The sequence below is a fragment of the Lemur catta genome, chromosome 19, assembly GCF_020740605.2.
Source record: "Lemur catta isolate mLemCat1 chromosome 19, mLemCat1.pri, whole genome shotgun sequence".
Classification (NCBI taxonomy): Eukaryota; Metazoa; Chordata; class Mammalia; order Primates; family Lemuridae; genus Lemur; species Lemur catta.
Genome location: NC_059146.1, coordinates 1,232,507 through 1,254,605, shown reverse-complemented (window position 1 = coordinate 1,254,605; position 22,099 = coordinate 1,232,507). Strand labels below are relative to the sequence as shown.

General features: G+C 45.7%; 1 protein-coding gene across 3 annotated transcripts in view; it reads left to right on the top strand.

The window, feature by feature from the left end:
* The first annotated feature begins 3,307 nt into the window (after positions 1–3,307).
* ATP8A1 (ATPase phospholipid transporting 8A1) overlaps positions 3,308–22,099 on the top strand; it is a 179,858-nt gene continuing 161,066 nt past the window's right edge. For all 3 annotated transcript variants that reach the window (XM_045531741.1, XM_045531738.1, XM_045531736.1), the window contains exon 1: positions 3,308–3,447. In XM_045531741.1, the coding sequence (XP_045387697.1) occupies positions 3,399–3,447 (49 nt within the window). In that variant the 5' untranslated portion in view covers positions 3,308–3,398. The remainder of the gene's footprint in view (positions 3,448–22,099) is intronic.

Genomic DNA, 22,099 nt, shown 5'->3' with positions numbered 1-22,099 from the left:
CTCTCAATGTCTGTGGTGGCTGCTGTCTGTTTGGCATGAAGTGTGAGCCACCTTGTTGCTCTGCTGGTTAGGTTTCATTAGGTGCCTCCGGAACCTAGTTCTCTGGCTCAGCCTACACATAAATTATGCATTCAATGCATATTTTGTGGAGGACGATACAGCCTGGTCCTTGGAGAAGTTGTCCTTGAATAACCCTCTTCCAAGTCCATCATCAGTGTAGTCATAGGACCTGAAAGTTTTTCATGATCTTGCTGACATCTGAATTCTATACCTGTAACAAGGTCATGTTGCTGGAACCGGAGTTCCCTGCCAGGGGTTGGCACAGTGCACTTCTTGCACAATGGAAGGTGAGAAGATCCCAGAGCTTTTAAATCAAGTGTATGTAGATTAGTGCAATACACAACCTCAATCAAGTTTCCAAGCCAATAAAAATGGGTGTGACTTCTAGCAATCAGGAGTGAGTGGTTTTTCATAAATGAGGCAGTTAGGATACTCTTGCCCTTATGGGTAAAGTGATAACATGACCTGGGAAAGGACACATGGTGATCTATAGACTATACCATGCAATATTCTTCTCTGTATGAAAGACTTGTCACTTGCTATATGAATGACATGTTTTCAACTTTGCTGGTTGCTAATGGGACACACATGTGTAGAATGGCTCGTTCTGCAGTAAACAGGTAACCCCTGGAAATCCCTGCAGGTAATTGCTATTTATAGACAAGCAGAATTGAACCTTATTTGAGGGCTCATTAGGAATTACGAAGGTGATTGCTCATAAATCATATGCTGTCATTCTGCTGAACATTGATTTTGAATAAAAAGTGATTCTAGCTTTACATAAAATCACACCTATAAAGTTAACAGAAAAGCACTACTTTCTTTTTCATTTTATAGGTGACTTTTTTTTTTTTCTATTTCCTTGATTTCCTTGCTTACTTAATTTTGTTCCAGACTCGTGCTCATTAAGCCAGAGGAAGCCTGCTTTATACAAGGAGGTCCTGGGACACAGGAGAAATACAAATGCCGGTGACGACCGTCCCATTCTTTATGTCTACGAGGCCGTCCTTTGAAGTCATGCCTATCCGAAACAGATACATTTGAGTCCTGCTTCACCCCGTGAACACTGAGACTACATTTCCTTTGTTCTAATTCCAGCCTCCGACTCGAGCAGAGCAGAGCGGGCTCCGCACGAAGATGCTCCGGCTGCCCGAGCGTGAACGCAGGGCAGGTGCCCCAGATGGAGATAAGACGCTGTTAGCAGATTTTATTTCATTTTTCCCTGAGGCTTGGTAACAATCGCTTCTCTCTGGGGTCACACCTCTCCAGATCTTTCTTTCCCTTCGGGGTCTCTCTCAAAGGAGCTCATACAAAAGGCCTCCACGTGAGGCCTTCCTCCATTGGCTGGTGAGGAAGAGCACGAAATGAGGGAAGAGGTCAACTGTTTCTAATTTATTAATCGCTTCTGCTTTATGTAAGGTTTTTGGCAGCGAAAGGAGTGGACAGACACAAAATGACCAAACAGGGTGGCTTTTATTAAGCGTTCCCGGGCGAGGTTCACGGGTCCCAAGAGAGGGGCCAGAGAAGTCGCGCCGTCCGGGACCCAGAAAGGGGTTTTTACGTGCGGTGAGGGGCACAAGCCGAGGGGGCTTGTTATTCAGGTTGTTGCAGCAAGTTAGGTTTGGGTCCTCAAGTTCTGGGGAAGCAGGATGTCCCCACCAGGGTCGGGTAGACAGCGTGGGGGCTGGGGGTGCCGCCAGTCACAGGATGTGGCTGGGCTTGGTGGGGCCAGGTGCTTGCTCAGGTGGCAAAGTCAAGCGGGCTCGCTGCTCAGGTAGAAGGTTTATAGCAGGGGTATGGGGCTACGTGACCCCCCACCAACCTTACACTTTATACCTTTCTCGCCAGTTCAGCGGGTCCCCAGAGTCTACACAAAACCCTACATCTCATCTTGAAGGCGATGTCAGCAGTGAATTAAAAATACCGTACTTGTCTGGACAGCTTGTTAGCATAGATCTAGGTTTACATTTTGTTGTGATGGTCTCTAGGAGAGGGGACAAATTAAAATTTAATATAGTTATGGATTTTATACTAAGACCCCTCTTCCCCTTTTCACATAAAACTACTGCAACCAGGCCGGGCCCGGTGGCTCACGCCTGTAATCCCAGCACTCTGGGAGGCCGAGGCGGGTGGATCGCTCGAGGTCAGGAGTTCGAGACCAGCCTGAGCGAGACCCCGTCTCTACTAAAAAAATAGAAAGAAATTATCTGGCCAACTGAAAATATATATGGAAAAAATTAGCCGGGCATGGTGGCGCATGCCTGTAGTCCCAGCTACTCGGGAGGCTGAGGCAGGAGGATCGCTTGAGCCCAGGAGTTGGAGGTTGCTGTGAGCTAGGCTGACGCCATGGCACTCACTCTAGCCAGGGCAACAAAGTGAGACTCTGTTTCAAAACAACAGAACAAATAACAACAAAAAAACTACTGCAACCAACTTTCCGCAGGTTTGACTAAAAGCAAAAATCCAGAATAACCGAAGTTCTTTGCGAACCACCTGGGTTGGCTGATTACAGTTGATTACATGTCAGTTTCAGCACCTACAGTTAGTTGATTACACGTCAGTTTCAGCACCGTGCCAGGCCGCAGCGGGAGCTGGGCGAGGCACGGGGCCTGCTCGGCTCGCAGGCGCCCGCACGCACCGGGCCAGGCGACCGGCGGGACTCAGAGCCCGGAGCCTCCCGGCCTCGCAGCCTGTTGCGGGTCGGCGGGGCGCGGGGGCCGGTGCCACTCGGGCCACGAGTCCAGCCGGGCGGGCGGAGGCTGGACTTTGCACCCAGAGGGCGAACGCGCCGTCCCGTCCCAGCTCCAACTGGGACTTAGCTCCAGGCGCCCCAGACCCTGTCGCCGTCGCCTACCCGCCCAGACCCAACCCCCGTTTCCAGACGACGGGCGGGTCCACTGCTATTAAAAGCCAGAGGGTGGCCGGACACGTGGGGAAGCGGCAACCAGACCGCCTTTTCCTCCGGGGCCAAGCCTGGGGGGAGTCGCGGACGCCGTAGGAGGGACCCGGCACTCAGAGGCTGATGCGGAACCCCCCCCCCGAGCAGTGGTACGGTCCGCAGTGGGGCGGGCCGAGCAGGCTCCGGGCGTCCCCGCCCCCCGCGAGCCGCCCCCGGAGCGCGCGCCCCAGACCCCTCCCCCGCGCCGGCGCCCCGCCCCGCCCCGCCCCGCGCCGCCCCCTGCGCGGCCGCCGGGAGAGCTCATCTGGCCCCGCGGCCCTTCCTCCTCCTCCTCCTCCTCCCGCCGCGGCGTGCGGGGGCCGGGCCGCCGCCGACCGCTCTGCTCCGCGCGGTGACAGGTGCAGCCGGGGCTGGGGACCCACCTGCGGCCGCCGCCGCGATGTCGCCCATGCGGAGGACCGTGTCGGAGATCCGCTCGCGCGCGGAGGGTGAGGACGCGGGGCGCGCGGGGGCGGCTCGGAGCCAGCCCGCGGCCGGGTGGGGGTGGTGTTTATTCACTCGGGAGTAGACCCCGTCCTTCCTCTCCGCCCTGCTAGTCTGGGTGTCGCGCCCGGCCCCCCGCGACCCTCCCCCGGGTCCCCGCGACCCTCCCGCGGCGCTGCCTCCGGGTCCCCGCGACCCTCCCGCGGCGCTGCCTCCGGGGCGCTCGCTGACCCTTCCCGGGCTCCGGGGCCCTCGTGCTGGCGTCGTCGGCTGGCGCCGGGGCTGGCTTTGCCCCGCGGCGTGACCGCCGGGTCTCTCGCCCTGCCCGCCCCGCACCGCGCAGCGCGCGAGCCGCCCGGGTTCCAGTCCGCGTCCCGGCCTGGCGCGCAGATCCCCGGCCCCGGCCCTGGGCAGCCGCCGCATCGCCGTCCCGGAGCGGGTGGGCGCCTTCCCGGGCTGCGGGACCCTGGGGTCCCTAGTCCCCGGCTGCTCAGCCTGCCCAGAGCCTTAACTGCGGGTGGGTGACAGCGGGTCCCCCCCCGTCCCAGCCCTGCGGTTCTGCCTCCCGCAGCGCGGTCGCGCCCGGCTGGCTCGCGCTGGGAGGTTTCGTTTTGTTTTTCCTTGTGCCGGAAGCTCGCGCCTTGGCCGGCCCGGCTGACTGTTCTCCAGGTGGAGGCGGTTTGCTTCGCTGCACCTGGGGCCAGCTGTTGCGTGGCCGCACCTGTCAGCACCGCAACAGATGCCCGGGGTGCGTCGCACGGGAGCGCGCGGAGGCCGGGACCCCGCAGCGTCCTGCTTGGCACGTGGCAGGCGCTCAGTGAATCGTCCTCGATTTTGCTCAGGGGGAAGCAAAAACTGAACACAGCTCGAATTTTGGTGGCTTTTGTTTCTTTCCCATAAACCTGTACTTGAATCCTGCAAAGGGTGGAATGATGCGTTTCTGAGGATCCTGCGGTCAAGACTGATTCCTTCCGCCCCGCCCCCACCCTGGAATGTGCGGCAGGTGGTCGAGCGGTTTTAGGAAAAAAAGATAGAAGTCCCGGATCCCAGGGCTTGAGACAGGACATTTTGTTTTTACAGAGCCCCCATGTAAAAACAGGACCCGTGGGCTCTGATATCTAGAATTTTCTGATTCCAGTGCTCAGAAAATATTAAAATGAAACTGCTCTGGGGAGAAGGCCACACAAGAGTCAAAGCTGAGCCGTGTGCTACGTGGGTATTTAGCACATACTTATTGATAATATACCAGAAAATATTTATGTAGGACATTGCTGTTTTAGATGCACCGTTGCATAGGTGATAATATCATAAAAATACATACAGTAAAAATATATTGTTTTTTGTACTTCTGAGTGAGATGAATGAATGTTGCTAGTCGCCATTTGAACTGTAGGGGTAATGAAAATATAATGGTAATAGGTGGTATTGTGCTTTTAAGTAATAGCGTCGGTGGGTCCTATATTGTGAGAAACAGGGACAAGAGAAAACAGCTGAAAGCAATTCAAAACCTGTGGCATGCGAGTGGATGCTATTAGTAGCCTTGGTTGGCGTATGGATTGTTCAGAGCACTTGCAGGAGGATTACCTTACGAAACCTTGCAACACTCTTGGAGGTTGGTGAAGGTGGAGTACCATCTGATACTTGAGGAAACTGCGGCCCAGATGGTTTAGTGACTTGCCCAAGGTTGAGGAACTAGTTCAGTGACACATTTCAAGTAAGAGCTCTGGAACAGCAAGGATTGCTTCTGACTTAGTCTTTGTATTCTCTTTGCATCCACACAGTGTCTGGTCCATAGCGGTGCTGGGTGAATGACCCTTCCCTCCCGTACTGGTTGGCTTCAGTTAATTACATGTTCAGCATTTTGCTCGGGACTGTGGTGAAGACACAATAAATAATGACTCTGTGGGCTGGTGTTGGGCTCATGGCCCGCTCGGCCCACACCTCCTTTCCTAAGGCACATTCTCCTTTGAGAGCTCCTGCTGCCCACGGGGCCTTGCTCTGAGCTGCAGCCCCCCTGGCCCCAGCTGATTGGACCAGCGTAGACTCCTCACCCAGGGGCAGCCAATTCCTAGGTGACTCAGACACTCGCGGCCTTGTGGTTTGGCTCAAAAGGATTGTCAGCTCTGATCATCTCTCTCGGGAGGCATTAGAGTTAGAGACTTAGAGGGAAAATCAAAGCAGAAAGGGACAGAGGTGAGTAGGCTGGGAGGTGAATGGTGCTGATAAAAGGAAGGGAAATTATGAGTGAGTAGAGATAGGACAGAGCATGAAATGGACGGGCAGACACAGATGCCGAGAGAGGTGGCCAGATCTTGCAGCCGTCCCTCCCTACCTGAGTTTTCTAGTCCCATTTCCAGGTACCATTAAATTAAGCTGCTTTCCCCACTCCGTGCCTCCTTGAAATGATTTGAATGGGTTTCTGCTCCCTGTATCTAGATTGGCCGGGTCCACAGCTGGCCTGCCTGTAAGCTGTTTACGGGCAAATTGAGAAAGGACTTAAATGAAATAGGGAATAAATTGTGAAAGGGGGGATGTTGTTCATTGAACATCATGCTTGCGACGGGGGGCGCAGGTCCTATGGAAGATTGGGAGTTTAATGAATGCTTATTTCTGAGCACGAGACCTGCCAAGGATACTTCATTGAGGTGTGATTTGAGATGAGTCCTCACACAGTGCTTCTCAAATTTTAAGGTGCATAGGAGTCACCTGGGGGTCTTGTTAATTGCAGATTCTGATCGCAAAGACCTGGGCTAGGGCTGGAGTTGTTGCAGTTTTGATGAGCTCACAGGTAATGCTGGATGAGGCCGGCCTGCGGGGCACAGTCTGAGCAGCAAGTGTCTGAAGGTTATTGCCATCTATTGCAGTAGTCGGGAGGGCGTTGGAGGTAGAGTAGTGACATGAAGAAATGGTGAGAGTGAACGTGGCTTATTTCAGAGTTCTTAAGGACGTTGGCCAGGAACAGAGGGAAACTTGGAAGCGGTAGGATGTGAGTTTGGATAGGTAGTGTGCTGCTAGATCACAGAGCATTTAGAATGCCAAGATGAGTCATTTGGATACAGAATCGAATATTTGAAAAGGATCTTAGAGTTCATCTAATCTATCATGTAAGCATAACACTGATACATAATATCTGACAGGGCCACTTGGGAGCCAAATCACTATAAGGAAGTGACATCCCAAAAGTAGCATCTTAGCTAAGTCTGGGAGTGTGTTGGATGGTTTGGAGGGAAAATCATCGAAGGGTCGAGACTAGTATTGAAGTGGAATAGTGAGAATGGGGAGGGAGGGGTAAGAGATCGTTAACTCATTGAACAGATCTGTCTTGAACTCCTACAAGTACCGTTCCAGGCACTTGGGATACATCAGCGAGCAGAATAGATAAAACCCTGCCCTGGAGGTACTTCCCTAACCGGGTGAGGCAGGAGACAAAGAAAACACACACCAAAAAATAAGCAAATAATAGAATCTGTTGTGTGGTAAGTGCTGGGGGGAAAATAAGATATGTGAGGCTGGTGGATGAGTTGCAATTGTAAGTAGGGTGGTTGGGCAGCCCTCATGGAAATGCTGGCAGAAGGAGGAGGGGAGCCAGCCTGGTGGAGCATTGGGGTGAGGCTGATCCAGGCAGAGGGTACGGCCAGAGCAAAGGCCCCGAAGCAGGAGGGAGTCTGGAGTTGATAAAGGAACGGTGAGGGGAGGAATAGGAGGATGTTATAGGACTTAGCTATATAGTGAATATAGAGTGGGAGAGAGACAGAGATCTTTTTAAAAAACAATTCTGAAGCAATAATTTAAAATTCCAATTTTAATGAGATACTAAGTATCTCATTAAAATGCAGTTTCCTGTGCTGCCTCATGAAGATTCTGTATAAATCTGTGCTGCCCTGGGAATCTGCATTCTTAATGAGTCCTCCCCGCCTCCAGGGTATTCTGGTGCTGGCGAAACATTTTGAGGCGCTCTCCTGCGTCATATTGAAACTGACTGACTGAGAAAATCTACTAAAAGCTAATTGAAAAGGAGGGTCAATACCATAAGAGAAGGTATTCTAATTTGGAAGTAATTGTGGGACATCCAGTTGGACTTGTTTTAATGGTACACAGAAATTTGGAGGTCAGATGTGGAGAAAATCAAACTTGGGAATCTTGAATTCAGAGGTAATAGCTGAAACCTTGATCGTTGGATAAATTTGCCAGAAAGCAAGAGTAGATAGACCGGAAGGCTAAGAAGTTTAGGCCTCTCCACTCCTATCTCGGCTAAATCAAATGGGTGTGTGAACACAGCATTAATGATCTGGAAACTGGGATGGAAATAATGGAGGCTTGCACACAACATGGTTGTTGTCAGTTGTGTACAACTAGTGTGTAGGGAGGTCAGGGTCAGCTATGCCTGCTGCACACGCATGGTCACAAGGGGTGTTGGTTCTTTGTGCCTTTCTGTTTCACCACCCTGAGTGTATGACATCCATAATGTCCCAACATGGTTGCTTGGGTGCCAGCCATTGTGTAGGAGTTCTAGGCAGGGAGAAATGTAAGGGCGAGAGACAAACAAGTTTTGTAGAAAGCACCGCACAAAAACGGCTGTTTATTTTGTATTGGCTCCCAGCTGCAAGGGAAGCTGGGAAATGGAATTTTCCAATGGGGTGGGATGCTCAGTGTTGTGCTCTTAAGGGAGAGGGGAGAATGGTCACTGGGTAGGTAACAGGCTCGGTCACAATCAGGTAATCAGATGGCCAAAGACTCTTGCTTGAATAACACTGTTCTAGAGGTCATACTTTACAAAATAAGCATTAAATTATTCAAAGTAAAGAAATGTACACAAAAACCACGTACCTATCCAGTGGTTTGCATTTTCTTCTGCTGAAGGTAATAATGCTAAAATGTAAGAACATGCATTTCGTTTTGGAAAACGTGTGCTAAGTGATTGTGTTTAGAAGTTGTTTTAGGGATTGTTTTCTTAAGTGGCAACTCTAAAATGTAACTACATAGAATACTGTGTTTCATTTATTTAAAAGACAACAAAAGGAACAAGAAAAGTAATTTCTGTAAGCATTGTTAAAGGAAAACTCATAGGAGGCTATTTCAATTGTCCAGGTAAAAGATGACTAAAGTTCTTTGTTCCTTTAATAAGCATGTATTATGCACTTGTTGTGTGCCAGCTAAGTGGGTGATGGGACAGAAAGGATGTAGTGAATGAAGGAGACCCTAAGGCAAGAAGGTCAATGCATCCAAGGTTTGTAAGTGAAGCGGCCCCGTGTGAGAAGTTGTGAGTGTAGTGATACCTCGTGTAATCAGTCTTAGCAAATGTCAAAACTTGTGTCATTTTACTTAGTGGAATTCTGGAGATATTAAAATGCATTAGAGCTATTTTAGGTTTTCTCATCTGTAATACAGAATTCATTTTTTTTCATTTTATGTCAAAAACAGTGAGAATTGAAGCCCGTTGCCTACATAACAGCTATAGTTTGCAGTGATTTTTTTTTTTTTAATTGGCGAAATGTTTGCTGTGCAGGTGTCTGTTCTCCTGGTCTTGTTAGAATGGAAGTGCTGTGAGGGCCACGACTTTCTCCCTCCTTCTTCACTCCTTCCTGGAGCCCAACCTTTCAAAGATCTCAGCGTCTGGCTAGTGAGCTCCCTAAAAGGCCGGGATTTTTGTCTGTTTTGCTCCCTGATGTGCTGCTCCCCCTAGGATGTTACCTGGCCCATAGTAGGACATCGGGTTGAGTGAATAACTGGATCTATGACCTAGAGTTGAGAATGCCTCATGATCCAGTCTGCAAAATGCTCTGAGCTAAACCCAGATGTACTCAGTACCCCACAAAGGGAGCATTTCGTGTGCTTTGCTCACTGCTGCACCCTCCGCATCTAGTGGTTTTCCTGCCATGTGGCCGCCACTTCCTAGTTGTTAAATAAATGGTAACTCTGTTGCGCTTTGTGTCTAATGGAAGAGCTTAACTTGGTTCTCTTGATGGTGGAAGCACTGCCTGCTCATTGGGAAAACTCACGCTGCAGAAAGGTTTCGAGGAGACGGTAAAATTCACAAATATGCCATCCAGGTGTAATCCCATTGTGATTGTATCATAATATGTTATATATTTTTATATAAATTGTAGATAAATTTATATATATGAAATGTCAGCCTCTTAGTGTATATCCTTCCCAGCTATTTTTCAGCAGAGGAGAGATATATTTATTTGTTAAGAAAAATGAAGTCATACTCTCCATAATTTCTATTCTTTCCTCCCCATTCAGCATTTCAGGGACAACTGTGCCTGTCCAACATAGATTAGTGTAAATTCTGTGGAGGATGTGATTTTTGTCTACTGTTGCTACTTACTTCCTCAACGCCTAGAACAATCACTTGGTAGGGATCAATAATTATTTGTTGAATGCACAGGTTGATTTTGTGAATTTTATGACAGCATTTTTATGTTAGTCTAGCATAATTTACTAAGGAATCCCCTCTGTCAGCATTTATGTCATTTCGGTTTTCTTCAAACGAACAATTCTTGAACATGCGTCTTTGTACACCTTTCTGATGATTTCTGTGAGAAGTTCCTAGAAATAGGATTTCTGGGTTGAATATGTGTATCTTTTATAACTTTTGATATGTATTTCAGAATGGCTAGGAAGATGATACTGGTTTATACTCCCACTGAAAATGAACAGGAGTGCCTGTTTCTCTCTTCTCAGCATTGTGTGATGTTCTTTTTTATCCTTGTGAATATACAATGCAAAAAATAAGTCTTTAAGATTACATTGCTTTCATTATTAGGTTGAACAGAGTTTGGTAATTTTAGTGATTTTTTTTTTTCTGAATTGTTTACTCATGTTCCTTTAAGAAGTTTTGTATTGAATCTTAAGAGCTTCTTATATTTAAAGATACTAACTCTTTTCCATGTTTATATTATATTTAAAGATACTAACTCTTTTCCATGTTTATAGTTTATCTTTTAACTTTGTAGTACTTCAGCATATATATGTTAATTTTTATGAAGTATAATCTTTAAGCTTTTTTTCTTAGAATTTCTGCTTTAATGTCATTTTTCATTTCAAGATAGCAGTCATTTTTCACTTATTTTTCTTCTAGTACTTTTTTTTTTATTTCAGCATATTGTAGGTCTTCTAGTACTTTTGAGTTTCATTTTAAACAGTTATATCAGTAATTCCTGTGGGATTTACTCTGTTGTGAGATATAAGATCCAGATCTAATTTTTTTCTCAAATGGTTTTCTACCTGACATAATAACCAAATATTTAATGATCCATTTTTTCCATACTGATTTGAAATGCTTCTTTACATACATATTTGAGTTGTTTTTTTGTTAGTTTGTTTTTGAGTCGGTCTCTCCCTCCCCTTCTCCCCCCACCTCTCTCTATTTTGGTCTCTTTTGGCCTCTGGTATCAAATTTCTTTTTTGCAACTTAATAATAAAAAAAAGTCCTCTTAGCTGTCCTCTCACTGCTTTTTTCTCTAAACTTTTCTGTCTTTTTCTAATGTGTATTTTTTTACCTGAACTTATGAATACATTGAGTCAAGTTAAATATTTTGGGATATTTATTGGGATTGCATTAAGTTTATAAATTTATATTGACAGAATGGACATCTTATAATGACTCATTTATGCTTAGTTTCTCTATTTATTGGTATTTTTCTTTTTAATACTGGGGAAAGTTTTCTCAAGTCCTGCCCATTTTAATTATTTGTTCCTAGATGATTTATATTTTGTGAAGATATTGTGAATGGGATCCTTGAAAAAAATTAATGTTTTAAACATTTTTTAATAAAAATAAAATTTCTATGTTCTTGTTTGTGACTGTTAGCATATAAAAGGTGGACACTACTGATTTGGAAGTTGACCATCTGTCTGAATTCTTTCATTTCAGGTAGTTTTTCAACTATTTTTTTATCTCTGTAGTTTTTAAAATTGTATATCATAAAGCAAAATATTTTTAAATGAGATTTTCAGTTAATGAGATTTGACCAGGTATACAGTGGTGATACTGTTATTGCAGCAAGATTGATTCATTTTTATCTGCTGATACATTGTGGTCTCTGCTTCCACCTTACCACGTTTCAGCCTTCATGTAGTAGCCCTCACGTAATAGCCAAGATGTCACTCTTCTTTGTGTTTTCTGCTAGGCGTAAGGTCAGAATTTAGACCAGCCAGAATTTAACTAACGTTTCTGTGGACTCTACTTACCATATGAAGTTGGCATTCAGAACTCAGATCAGCACTAAGAGAAACAAAATGTGAGCTACAAATGCTAGATACCTATGTCCTTTAAAATATTCTAGTGGCCTTATTTAAAAATGCAAAAAGATACAGGTGAAATTATTTTTAATACCATACTTAATTATTTAATATTAATCAAATATTAAATCTGATAAGTCATAGTAAATTTAATAATATAAAAATAAATTATCTATATATTATAAATATATATTTTCTTTACCCCGTATATCCAAAATGTCATGATTACAACATTTTATTGATACAAAAATTTAAAATGAGTTTACATTTTTTGTGCTAAGTTTTCTAAATCTGGTGGTTATTTTGTAATCACAACACATCTCAGTTTAGACTAGCCCTGTCTCACGTGGTTAGCAGCACAGTCGTAGATTATACCTCTAGCATGTGCTTACACGTTAGGATTTACTAGAATTTTTCAGAGTACAAAATTTTATAACAGACGTCCATGGCTCAAAGTAAGCTTATTAAAAATACATGTGCAGATACGCTTCTCTCAAGTAAAGATCTGAACCTTCACCTTCTCCCTGACAGCAGAAGGCAATCACGTGTGTATAAAACCTCACACGTTGTGTTGGAGCTTAGACAATGCTGCTTTTGACCCGGCCCTTGGGGCAATTCAGGGATTTTATGTAAGTACGTCATGGCATCTTCTGTAGCCCGTTGTTTTGTTTCCAGTTTTTATTTAATCTCTCTTTAAATAGATTTGAAAAGCAAAAACCATCCTGCCCTGTCTTCCTATTAGTTTTAATTTATGTATTTACATGAAATGTGAAATAGATACAGACTTGAGTGGTTTGCTGCTGTGGACAATGTCACTGTCACATTTGTTGAGCCAAAGGGACTCCTGTATGGAACTTGGCTTCGTGGATTAGTTACACTTGTAATTGATTTGGCAAAAGGAGGTGTCTGTTTCAAATCGAGCCTCTGTTCGTGGTTTCGTGTGAGGATCTTTGAAGGAGATGATTGATCTTGATCCAGCTGGGGCTGCGTCAGATCAGTCAAGTGACAGCTGTGGCAGGGGCTGTTACCGAGAAGGCCAAAGCCAGCTGAGGTTGTGGACCAGGAACCCCTTTTAGTGGGCCAGACCTGTTTGGAGTACAAGCTTGGCTTTGGGGACCGGAGCAAAGCGAACGTGGGTCTGCAGGGGCGAATCGGAGAGATGGTTTGTTCTGGCGCCGGTCTAGAACAGTGAAGCTTCGGTAATTTGCCTCGGTCCCTGTGCTAACCTGCTCCTAAGGTAAAGCTAATTTGCTGTAAATGCAATCTTCCAGCTTCTGCAGAGCATCCTTCCCCTGGTCCCCTCCTCACCCCCAGACAGATTTAGTCCCCAAAATCTTCCATGTAGGGACCTTTCAGGAGCTCCGACTTCGCAGTCTGAAGACAAGGCATGAACACCCTGTCCCCGTGTCCCTGACCCCAAGTGCCTGTCACAGCAGCTCGGAGAGCTCTGGGGGCCCTGCCTTGCTGTGGCCGTCTCCCTCAGAAAGACCCTTGTCCCTGACCCTCTCCTGGGCTCTAGGGCTCAGAACTTGTGAGCACTTTGGGTGCTGAACCAGGCCTGCCACAGTTTCCAAATAGCATTTGCTTTGACTTTCCACACTGTTGCTCTTGGCCAGCTCATCTGAACAAACTTGTCCCATGCAGGAGATTCTGAGTGTGTCTGCTGTCTGTGACCATTTCTTCTGCATCTCTTGCTGTGCTGCTACCTTGTCATCCCAACGGCTGTGACTAGTTGACTCTTTCCAGTTACCTTCTAGTCTATCGCACTCTACTTTTTTTTTGCCTAGGCCGTAGGCTATGTCCTGTGTCTGACCAAAGAAATGAAACAGGTCTTTGTGCATAAGTTTTACCCAAATTTGATATGCAGCTCGATATGTTAAGCTTAAGCTGGGTTCAGTCTACCACCTATGCCAGAACGGTTGTGATAAATGTGTTCAAGTGTCCTTAATCAACGTTGCTAACTTTATTTTCACTGTTGGCAAAGGTTAGAGAAATGGCGTGTTGAAGAATGACTCTGCCATCTTGGATGCACAGTGTGTCCAGGGGGGATGGGTGAGTGGGTGGCTTGTGAATATGGTTTGTTTTGTGGCCACCCTGTGTCCCCTAGTGCTCAACCCTGGCTGCACAGTGACTCAAACAGGGGCTTCTAAATAATACTGATGCCTAGACCCATCCCAGACCATCAGTCCAGTCTACGGGGAGATGGACCAGGCGTTGATATTTTTATCTCCCAGGGAATTCTAATGTGCAACAATGTTTAAAAAAAAAAAAAAAACCCAAAGATGTAGGTCCTTGAATTTACTTACTTGCAGAGAGGATGGGGAATAGATTGTATAGAAAGCTGTATAGGTTGTCAGCCAAGAAACAAGAGCATATGGATATTTTTGATAATTTTTTGTTTATCACCCATCTACCTAATGGATCTAATTATACTTCTCTTCATTTCCCCCTCAGAAATGGGCAAGGTCATGTGACGATACTCAATGATTAGGTTTTAAAGACTTTCTTTAGAGTTCAGAATTGAATATTCAATACAGTCAAATGAAGCATACACACATTTAGTCTATTTTTAGCTGGTGCTGTACCTACTCTGGGAGCTTGTTGAATATGAACTTTTCTGCAGTCTCATGACTGGTTTTTTGCTTCACCTGCTTACTTGTAGTAATCAATTGCTTTACTCATCCTATATTTATAGCTCACATCTTTTAGTCATTTGCAGCTGGAAGAAAAATAGCGTAACGACTTTGTAAAAGTCTTTGAAACTTTTGTGGAAACTTTTTTCCCAAGAGATATATTTTCTTTATACCTGCAGTTACTGATCTGTCCCACCATGACCTGTGAAACAGTCTTTTACGGGTTACTGTACACAGTGCAAAAACTTACCCCAAGTCCCAATTTACCTACCTTCCCTGGCTGCTGAGATGAAGCCTGTTTTTGAGACTGGGTTGGGCCCCTGTGTGTGTTTCTCTGTGGCCACATGGGTGGGCGCTGGGTTCCAGCTTCAGGATGCTGGAGGTGCAGATGGTCCCGTGAGGCTCTGGGCATCAGAAAATAAACACCACGGTGCCTTGGACTGAGTGTGTTGTGTCCAGCCTGGGTGTGAGTGTTCATTTTATAGTTCTCCATCCTAAATGTTTCCACATTTAGACTTTCCTTTATTAGGTGATAATGTAACTTGTACTTTACAGATAGAAATAGTTCTAAAAGGCCAGAATTTGACTTAATAGAGGAGGGAAAGTTCTGAACTGTTGGCTTCATTTAACCCCAGATGGCTACTGATTGTTGTCTTTTTGTTTAAAGTTCAGTAAAAGAATCATCACCTGAGTTGGCCTTTTGTTGACTTCCAAGTGAATATAATTAGCAAAAGAGGAAAAAAAAAAGCCTCTTAATTTCCCCAGGTGCCAAATTGACTCTCCCTTGGTCTTATTAAGTGGGTTTCCCTGTGGAATTTACCCTTGGGGTTGGTGAACCACGTTCCTATATATGTTAATTTTAATTAAGCTTGGGTACTAAGGCCTTCAGTCTGAACTTAATGGTTTTCTTTATAAGGTGTCAGACATTTTTCCATGTGTCCAGCTCTGTCCTTTGTAAAAAAAAAAAAAAAAAAAATTTCATGGAAGCAAACTAATGGAATCAACGTCCTTATTGTTCCATGTTTCATGTGTTTTTCGTCTGTTGGTGCCAGGCTGTTTGATGTGGTGTCACTTAACAAGAAAGGTGCATTCGTTTTGTGGCATAACAACACTGGAGGCTGTAACTCATTTAGTGCTGTCCCTTCTCTTTGTCGCATCTTAAGCTAACGCCTTGTAAATAATTGACTTCAGAGAAAGTGAAGGGAGGCACTTGGGGCTCCCTCTAGTCCTGGAGGGCTGTTTGCGTTCTGCCCTTCATAGCAGTGTGGCCTTGGGCAGGCCACTTAACCTCTCTGTTCTTCTTTGACAAGATGTTAATTCCTGCCGCTAATCGTCTGCCTGTTGGCTAGTGAGGAGACCAGGCACATTGCAGTCTCCCGAGGAGCTTTCAGCCCCTGTGTGTCACCTGCAGAGATTCTGACTCCATCTTTCGGACAGGCGTGAAACACAGAGAAATGACAAAGGCTTGGACCGCTCTGTATGGGTGGAGGTTGAGAAGTGGTCAGAGTCGGGGTACAGCTGGAAGGCAGAGCTAACAGATTTGTTGATGGGAAGGATATAGGGTGTGAAGGAAGGAGAGGAGTCAGAAATGACTAAAGTTTTGGGCCCTAAGCCCAAAACGATGGTGCCATTTACTGAAATAGAAAACACTGGGATGAAGGAGTGAAAAGCGTGAGAAGTTCCCCGTGTGCCAAAAGGCAGACGTCTGCAGACATTTCTTTATCCTCTTAGAAAGAGGATTGCGTTTGTCCTAAAATCCAGATTTCGAGATTTCCCTCCTCTCCTTGCCCTGATTTATTTTCTCTAAATATTTTTTTGGACTTCAGTAAATGTAACTATTCATGTCTTACCTGTTCCCCATTGCTATGAATTTTAGGCATCTAGGAACTGCTTTGATTTAATCTGTTTTGGATTGACAATTCTATCGCCAGGAGTTTTTTTTTTTTTTTTTTTTTTTTGCTTTGTAATCAGAGTTGATGAGAACATCATTGTGTTCTTTTGGCTCTTGAGATGCTCCAGGCTGCGGGGACGTTTTCCAGAGTGGATACACTAAATGAAAGCACTTGCTGTAAAGTAGGTGCTAGGCAAATGTTTCTTGAATCTGCATCTGGCAAGTGATTAGGATAAGATCAAGCTGTTCGAATTCTGGAAGCCGAGCTTTTAAAATGCTGACGTGGTTTTGAAGTCTCGTGGCGTTTTCGTCTATCCCCGTGTTAGGCCCACGGCACCTTGCTTGACAGCGGCCACAGGTGCGCCAGCAGATCTGGGCGCCGATTTCGTGATTCTGGGGAGTGGCGGTGGCTTCTGGAGGTGCAGGCGTTGCATTAGGAGGTTCTTTCTGCACCGGGTGACTTTTATTTCTGGAGTCAGAAGGCTCCTGCAGCATTTGTTCTCGTTCTACCTGTGGACCGGGCAGGGCTGGCGGCAGTCTCACACCTGTGCAGGTGTTGGTGCCTTCATGTCACGGAGCACAGCGCTGGGTCTTTTCAGTCTTTGCAGCCCACCAGCTGTCATTCCCGTGTCCTGGTTTAATCTGGTGAGTGGAGGTTTCTGTGTTCTTTTTCAGCCACATCCTTGATGAAGGGAGGATGCCAGCCAGGCCTTTGTTTTGTGCAAATGACTCTTAGGTCTTTGAGCCCGTCTGGTCTGACTGGTCCTGTGGGTGCTTCAGTGCTGCCCGCATGCTGATGGCAGACGAGCCAGCCCAAACCACTCCCATCGTCAGGGTGGCCTTGGGCGAGCTGGGGTGCTCGGTGCTCCTCGGTGGGCTCCCTATTGTTCTCGCCTTGTGCAGTGGACTCGTTGGATGTTTGCTGGCCAGGTTATGACACTACCTGTCCTCAGCAGGCAGATGAGGGTCACATTTCCCTTACCCTGAGCGGCGTCTGGTTGTAGAGAGTAGGAAGCTGCTGTTCTTGCTGTGAGGAGTTTCTGGTGTGTGTGCTGTGCTCACAGCCCCCCTCAAGCCCCAACTGCGAGGTCGGCTTTACTTTCTTGGCTGCCTATTCTTGATCGTTGGGCCTTTAAAATGCAAAGGTGCATTATGTTTTCTCTCTTGCAAAGTCACGATGGAGGTAAGAAGCAGGTGCTAGGCAAACTCCACTGACTCGTTCTGAGAATAACACAGCAGGGAAATGATGTGATTTGGATGTTTCTGCTGCTTTTCATCAAATGAGGACTAGTCTGTTGGAATCAGTCATCTATCTGCCTGGTTTTTGTGTTTTAAAATGCATAAATAGTTCTAAAAAGGAAAGTCGTAATAGCTCAGATAACTCTCACCATTGTTTATTAATATTTTTGCAGTACTTTTTAAGGGCTAGCTCATTCAGAACTATAGTTCAGTTATATCTTCCTGTGAATACATTGCTACTGAAGTCAGTGGGGTTAACTATCCTGCAGGCATTCATGGCAATGAATTCAATAATACTTTTTCATGTACAAAATGATGAAAACTAGCCCCCTGCACTGGCATTGTATTAGTGGCTCTTTGATACTGTTATAATTGTCTTTTCAAAATAAAAATCCTTTTGAAAGGAATCATGGAATTCCAGAGTTGGAAAAGAACTTAGAAATCATCTAATGCAACGCTGTACTTGATACAGCCTGCTAACAATGGATTATCCACTTCCTACTTGGATACTTCTCAGAGAAGGAAGGATGCCCCCTTTTAAGACACCTCCTTCCATTCTCAGCTCTAATTCTTAGCGAGTTCTTTCTTGCTAAGAAGCGATAAAAGCCATCAAAAATTACGTTCTACACGTCGTATTATGCCAATGTCCCCGTATTGTATTTGCACAGTTGATTATTTTAGGCCTTAATATAGGACCGTCAATTTATTCTGTTAGAACCGGTTCCCCGTTCAGCCCCAGGAACAGAATGGCAGAGTCCAAGGCTGCAAAAGGCAAAGGAGTTTATTGGCTGGCTCGAGCCAGGGTCCAAGTCCCAGAGCACCAACGCAGTGGTCTCTTTACGAACTAGGACCCCGTTCAATGGGACATATGCCCTTTTATACTTTTGCTATAGCTTGTTACAAAAGATTGTCCAATATTGATTGCCCAAACCCACACACACACCCCCTGCACAAGCCATCTACATGTGATTAGGAACGTTGTCCTGGCTGTTAGGCTGTTTACGTGCTGATCATGCCTCGGCCCCTTTATCAGTAAGTTGTTTGTAGTCACCCCCCCCAGGGCCTGGGCCTTGTTTACCAAGCATTTGAGTAAGCAAGCACCGTTCACAGAAGCGGAATTTGGCCGTTAGCTGTAAGCAAATTATTTTACTTTTCAACACACTTAGTTCAATGAAATAGCATAACACACTTGAAATAGCACAACACACTTGTAGGAGCTGCAAATTATTTCTGCTCTTCAATTCAGCCTCTCAGAATCTTGAATTCCAATGTTTTTATGTCACCTGCACATTGGCGGGTCACGTCCTGTGTGTCTTACCCTGTCATTGCAGCCCGGGCCACCTGGCTCCCGCGTCCTCACTGAGCTACGCGTTTATCCGAGGGGCCCTTTCGTGGGACGGGGTCTTTGGCATCGCTCGCTCTGCCCAGTGTTAACCTGCTTTTGTCTGTGTGTCTGTTCTGTCCTCCGCTGTGTAACTCTGACACGCCTGTGACTTCAGAGTGCCGTGACACCCCCTCCGGGTCAGCTCTCCGTGACGGTCCCCATTCAGTGCTGAGTCTGCCGACCACCAGGCCGCATTCCCAGACGGGGACCCCACTGGCCTGGCTGCTCAGTGCCCGTGTCCACCCTGACACCTCAGGCTGGGGCACTAGGCCAGGAGAGGGGGGGACAGGGAGAGTCGGGGGGGGGGGGGACAGGGTGGGCTCTCTCAGAAGGGCTCACAGACGGGGACGGAAAGACAGCTCCCGGAGACACCTCTTCCGTGTGTGTGTGTGTCAGCTACGTGGCTGTGAATCCACATGGCTGCATGATCCATAGAACCACATGTCTTCATTTTGTAATATGACAATAGGGTCTGGCCAAAAGCCTTGGTGAAATCCAAACTCTAAGGGTTCTGTTTCAAAAAGAAAGGAAAGGAAGGCCCCAGCGGTGGCCACTATCCATCTAACCATCCCGTCAGTCATTTGCAGTTGCTTTTTGACTGGCATCGACCTCAGACTCATGGGCCAGTAACAGTGTTGCTCGGACTTGACTGATGTAAAGGACAGTTTTCAAGGGAACATTTCCGTCTGGTCTCTGAGACCATGTCCTGCGTACGAGAAACGCTGTTTTCAAAACAGCCAAGTTCTGCTCCGTGTTAACTGAATTCTCAGTGCGCATGGGAAATGTTCTTTTAACTTCTGAATTATTTTCGGATTTTTTCCCCCATAAATCCTTTAGAAGCAGTAGATCCCATTGTATACATCTGTGAACTCTCAAGGAGCATCTGTAGACTACCCTCGTTTTATTGAACAGTGGTTTAGGACCTGCCCGGTCCCTCTTCTTCCCCTTTGGAGCACAGGCAGAGCGCAGGCAGCCCTCTCTATCTGTGGGTTCTGCAGCCACAGATTCGCCAACTGTGGATGGAAAATGTTCAGGAAAAAAAAAAATCACACGGTTCCCAGAAACAAAACTTAAATTTGCCACGTGCCAAGTACTGTGCTGAATTCATGTGAACAAGGATGTGTAGGCATTGCATTAGGTATTGTGAGCAATCTGGAGATGGTTTACGGGAAGGCGTGTGTAGGTTACGTGCAAGTGCTACACCTTTGTCTAAGGGATTTGAGCATCTGCGGATTTCGCTATTTGCAGGAGGTGGGAGTGGGAAGGGGGTCCTGGAAACCAACCTGCCGCGGATATCAAGTGACCACTGAATTTTCTTATCTTCGTATTTTAGATTCTCTCTCACTCACGGAGGTTTTTCTGTAATTAGTGATAATCTAATTCTGCAGGTTCTCACAGTTCTATAGTTAAAACAATTTATATATATATATATATATATATAATTTTTTTTTTTTCTCTGTAAGATACAAATTCATTTAAAGCAGCCAGGTGCTGGCTTTTCTTTTTTCTTTCTTCCGTAATCCCCTACCTTCTCTTTTGCTTTAGTTCCTCCGACTAATGTTCATTCCAACCTTTCTAGTCTTAAGATGATTATCCTTGATAGACCATGGAAGCAAAGTAGCAGAAGTAGGAGTCGAGCTGTTCTGCTTTTTATTAATATTTCGTTGTCTGTTGACATCGTGTCATAGATTCCAGGCAGCAGGCCCACCCCATCAATTCCTTGTGTTCTAAATGAAGGGATAAGACATTTTAGTGGTCTCTGACATTTTTCAAAACACTTTTCCTCCATTCTCAGATATCTGTGCCTCTGTTAATAGTCACTGTCGAACATGTGAGCCTGTTTTCAGCCTTTCCCAGGATCTCTGTTTAATTTTCTTGTGCTTGTTCAAGCCCTTCCTGTGCAGGGCAGTGGCCTCTCTGAGTACACCTCGCTTTCCCCTCTTGTCGGGGCCTCTCACAGTTACTCGGGGTGTTGCTTCAGAGGGCTGTCTGGGCTTCTGACCTTTTTGGGTCTTGATAATAAATTGAACTGTGTCTTCCTGAAGCCCGGAATTCATATTTGACTTGGCCTGGTATTCCCGTCTTTGGCAGTCAGAGCTCCTTGGTACAGCTGTGTGTTTGAAGCGGATCCTTACTGCTGTACTGCTTGTGCGCTGATCGGAATCCAGTCCGCAGTAACAGTTGTTCATCGTCTCGTTTCCTGCACCTTCCAGAGATGAGCTCGATGCCGTGCACGTCAGCGATGCTTTTAGCTAATTGAGCCTCTAGACTTCTGGTGGTTGAAACCCCTCGTTTCTAGTGCAGTCTGCTCCTGTGACAATTTTTAAATCTATATTGGGGACGTACCATTTCATTCTTCTATGGGATATTCCCAAGGCGATGTCATTAAGTTGCTTTCGTCTTTCATTGTTTTACTTCCGTTTCCATTTAAGCATGAGTTGGCATTAGTAAATGTTTTATTATGATTTCCAAACAGCTCAGCCTGCCCAAGATGATTATTTTTCTAGGTTAACATCCAAGGCTCGCTGCCAAGGAGACTGAGTGCTCACTATGCGTGAAGCCCAACACTGGACATGCCATAGATTTTCTTGCAATACTGCGTCAGGACAGCCTTTCTTCCGAATGTCAGGGATGCTTTCTTCAGTGTCTGACACTTAGCACTTGTAGCAGTACTTGCGGAGCTCGCTGCAATTCAGCCTGAGTTCAGGAAGTGTTGAGCCTTTCCTTTTTTTCCTGTTTAGGACAAGAAATGCTGTTGATGTGTTTCACACTTGTTTATTTTTAGATCAGTTCCCAAAAAGGCAATTAAGATATTAGTTACCATGAATGCTAACGACAGGTCTTAATAAGAAAATACATTAGTAGTTTTCAGGATACGGACAAGACTATAAAGTTCTGAGAATTTTTGTATGCCTCATATTAAAATACAAAATTTAGTAAACATTTAGTACATGGAAGGGACTTGGTTGAATGTTATTTATGTTACTTCTTCATATTAGAGTAACATTCCTAATATAACACTTACCTGTACCGTTATGCCTGCCCCATCCTCAGTACCTAAGTTAGGTGCATCTATAACATCTATTATTCTCAGTCATGACAGACCTAAGTATGTAGCTCAAAAGATTAGTATCATAGGTACAGTGGCCTGTTACATGTAGGATATATTCAGAACTTTGGTAGGCATCACTGAAATAGTAAGTCACTCCATCTTAAAGCTAACTAATAACTCTTTCTTTTACAATGCCTAATTGTGTTTGCTT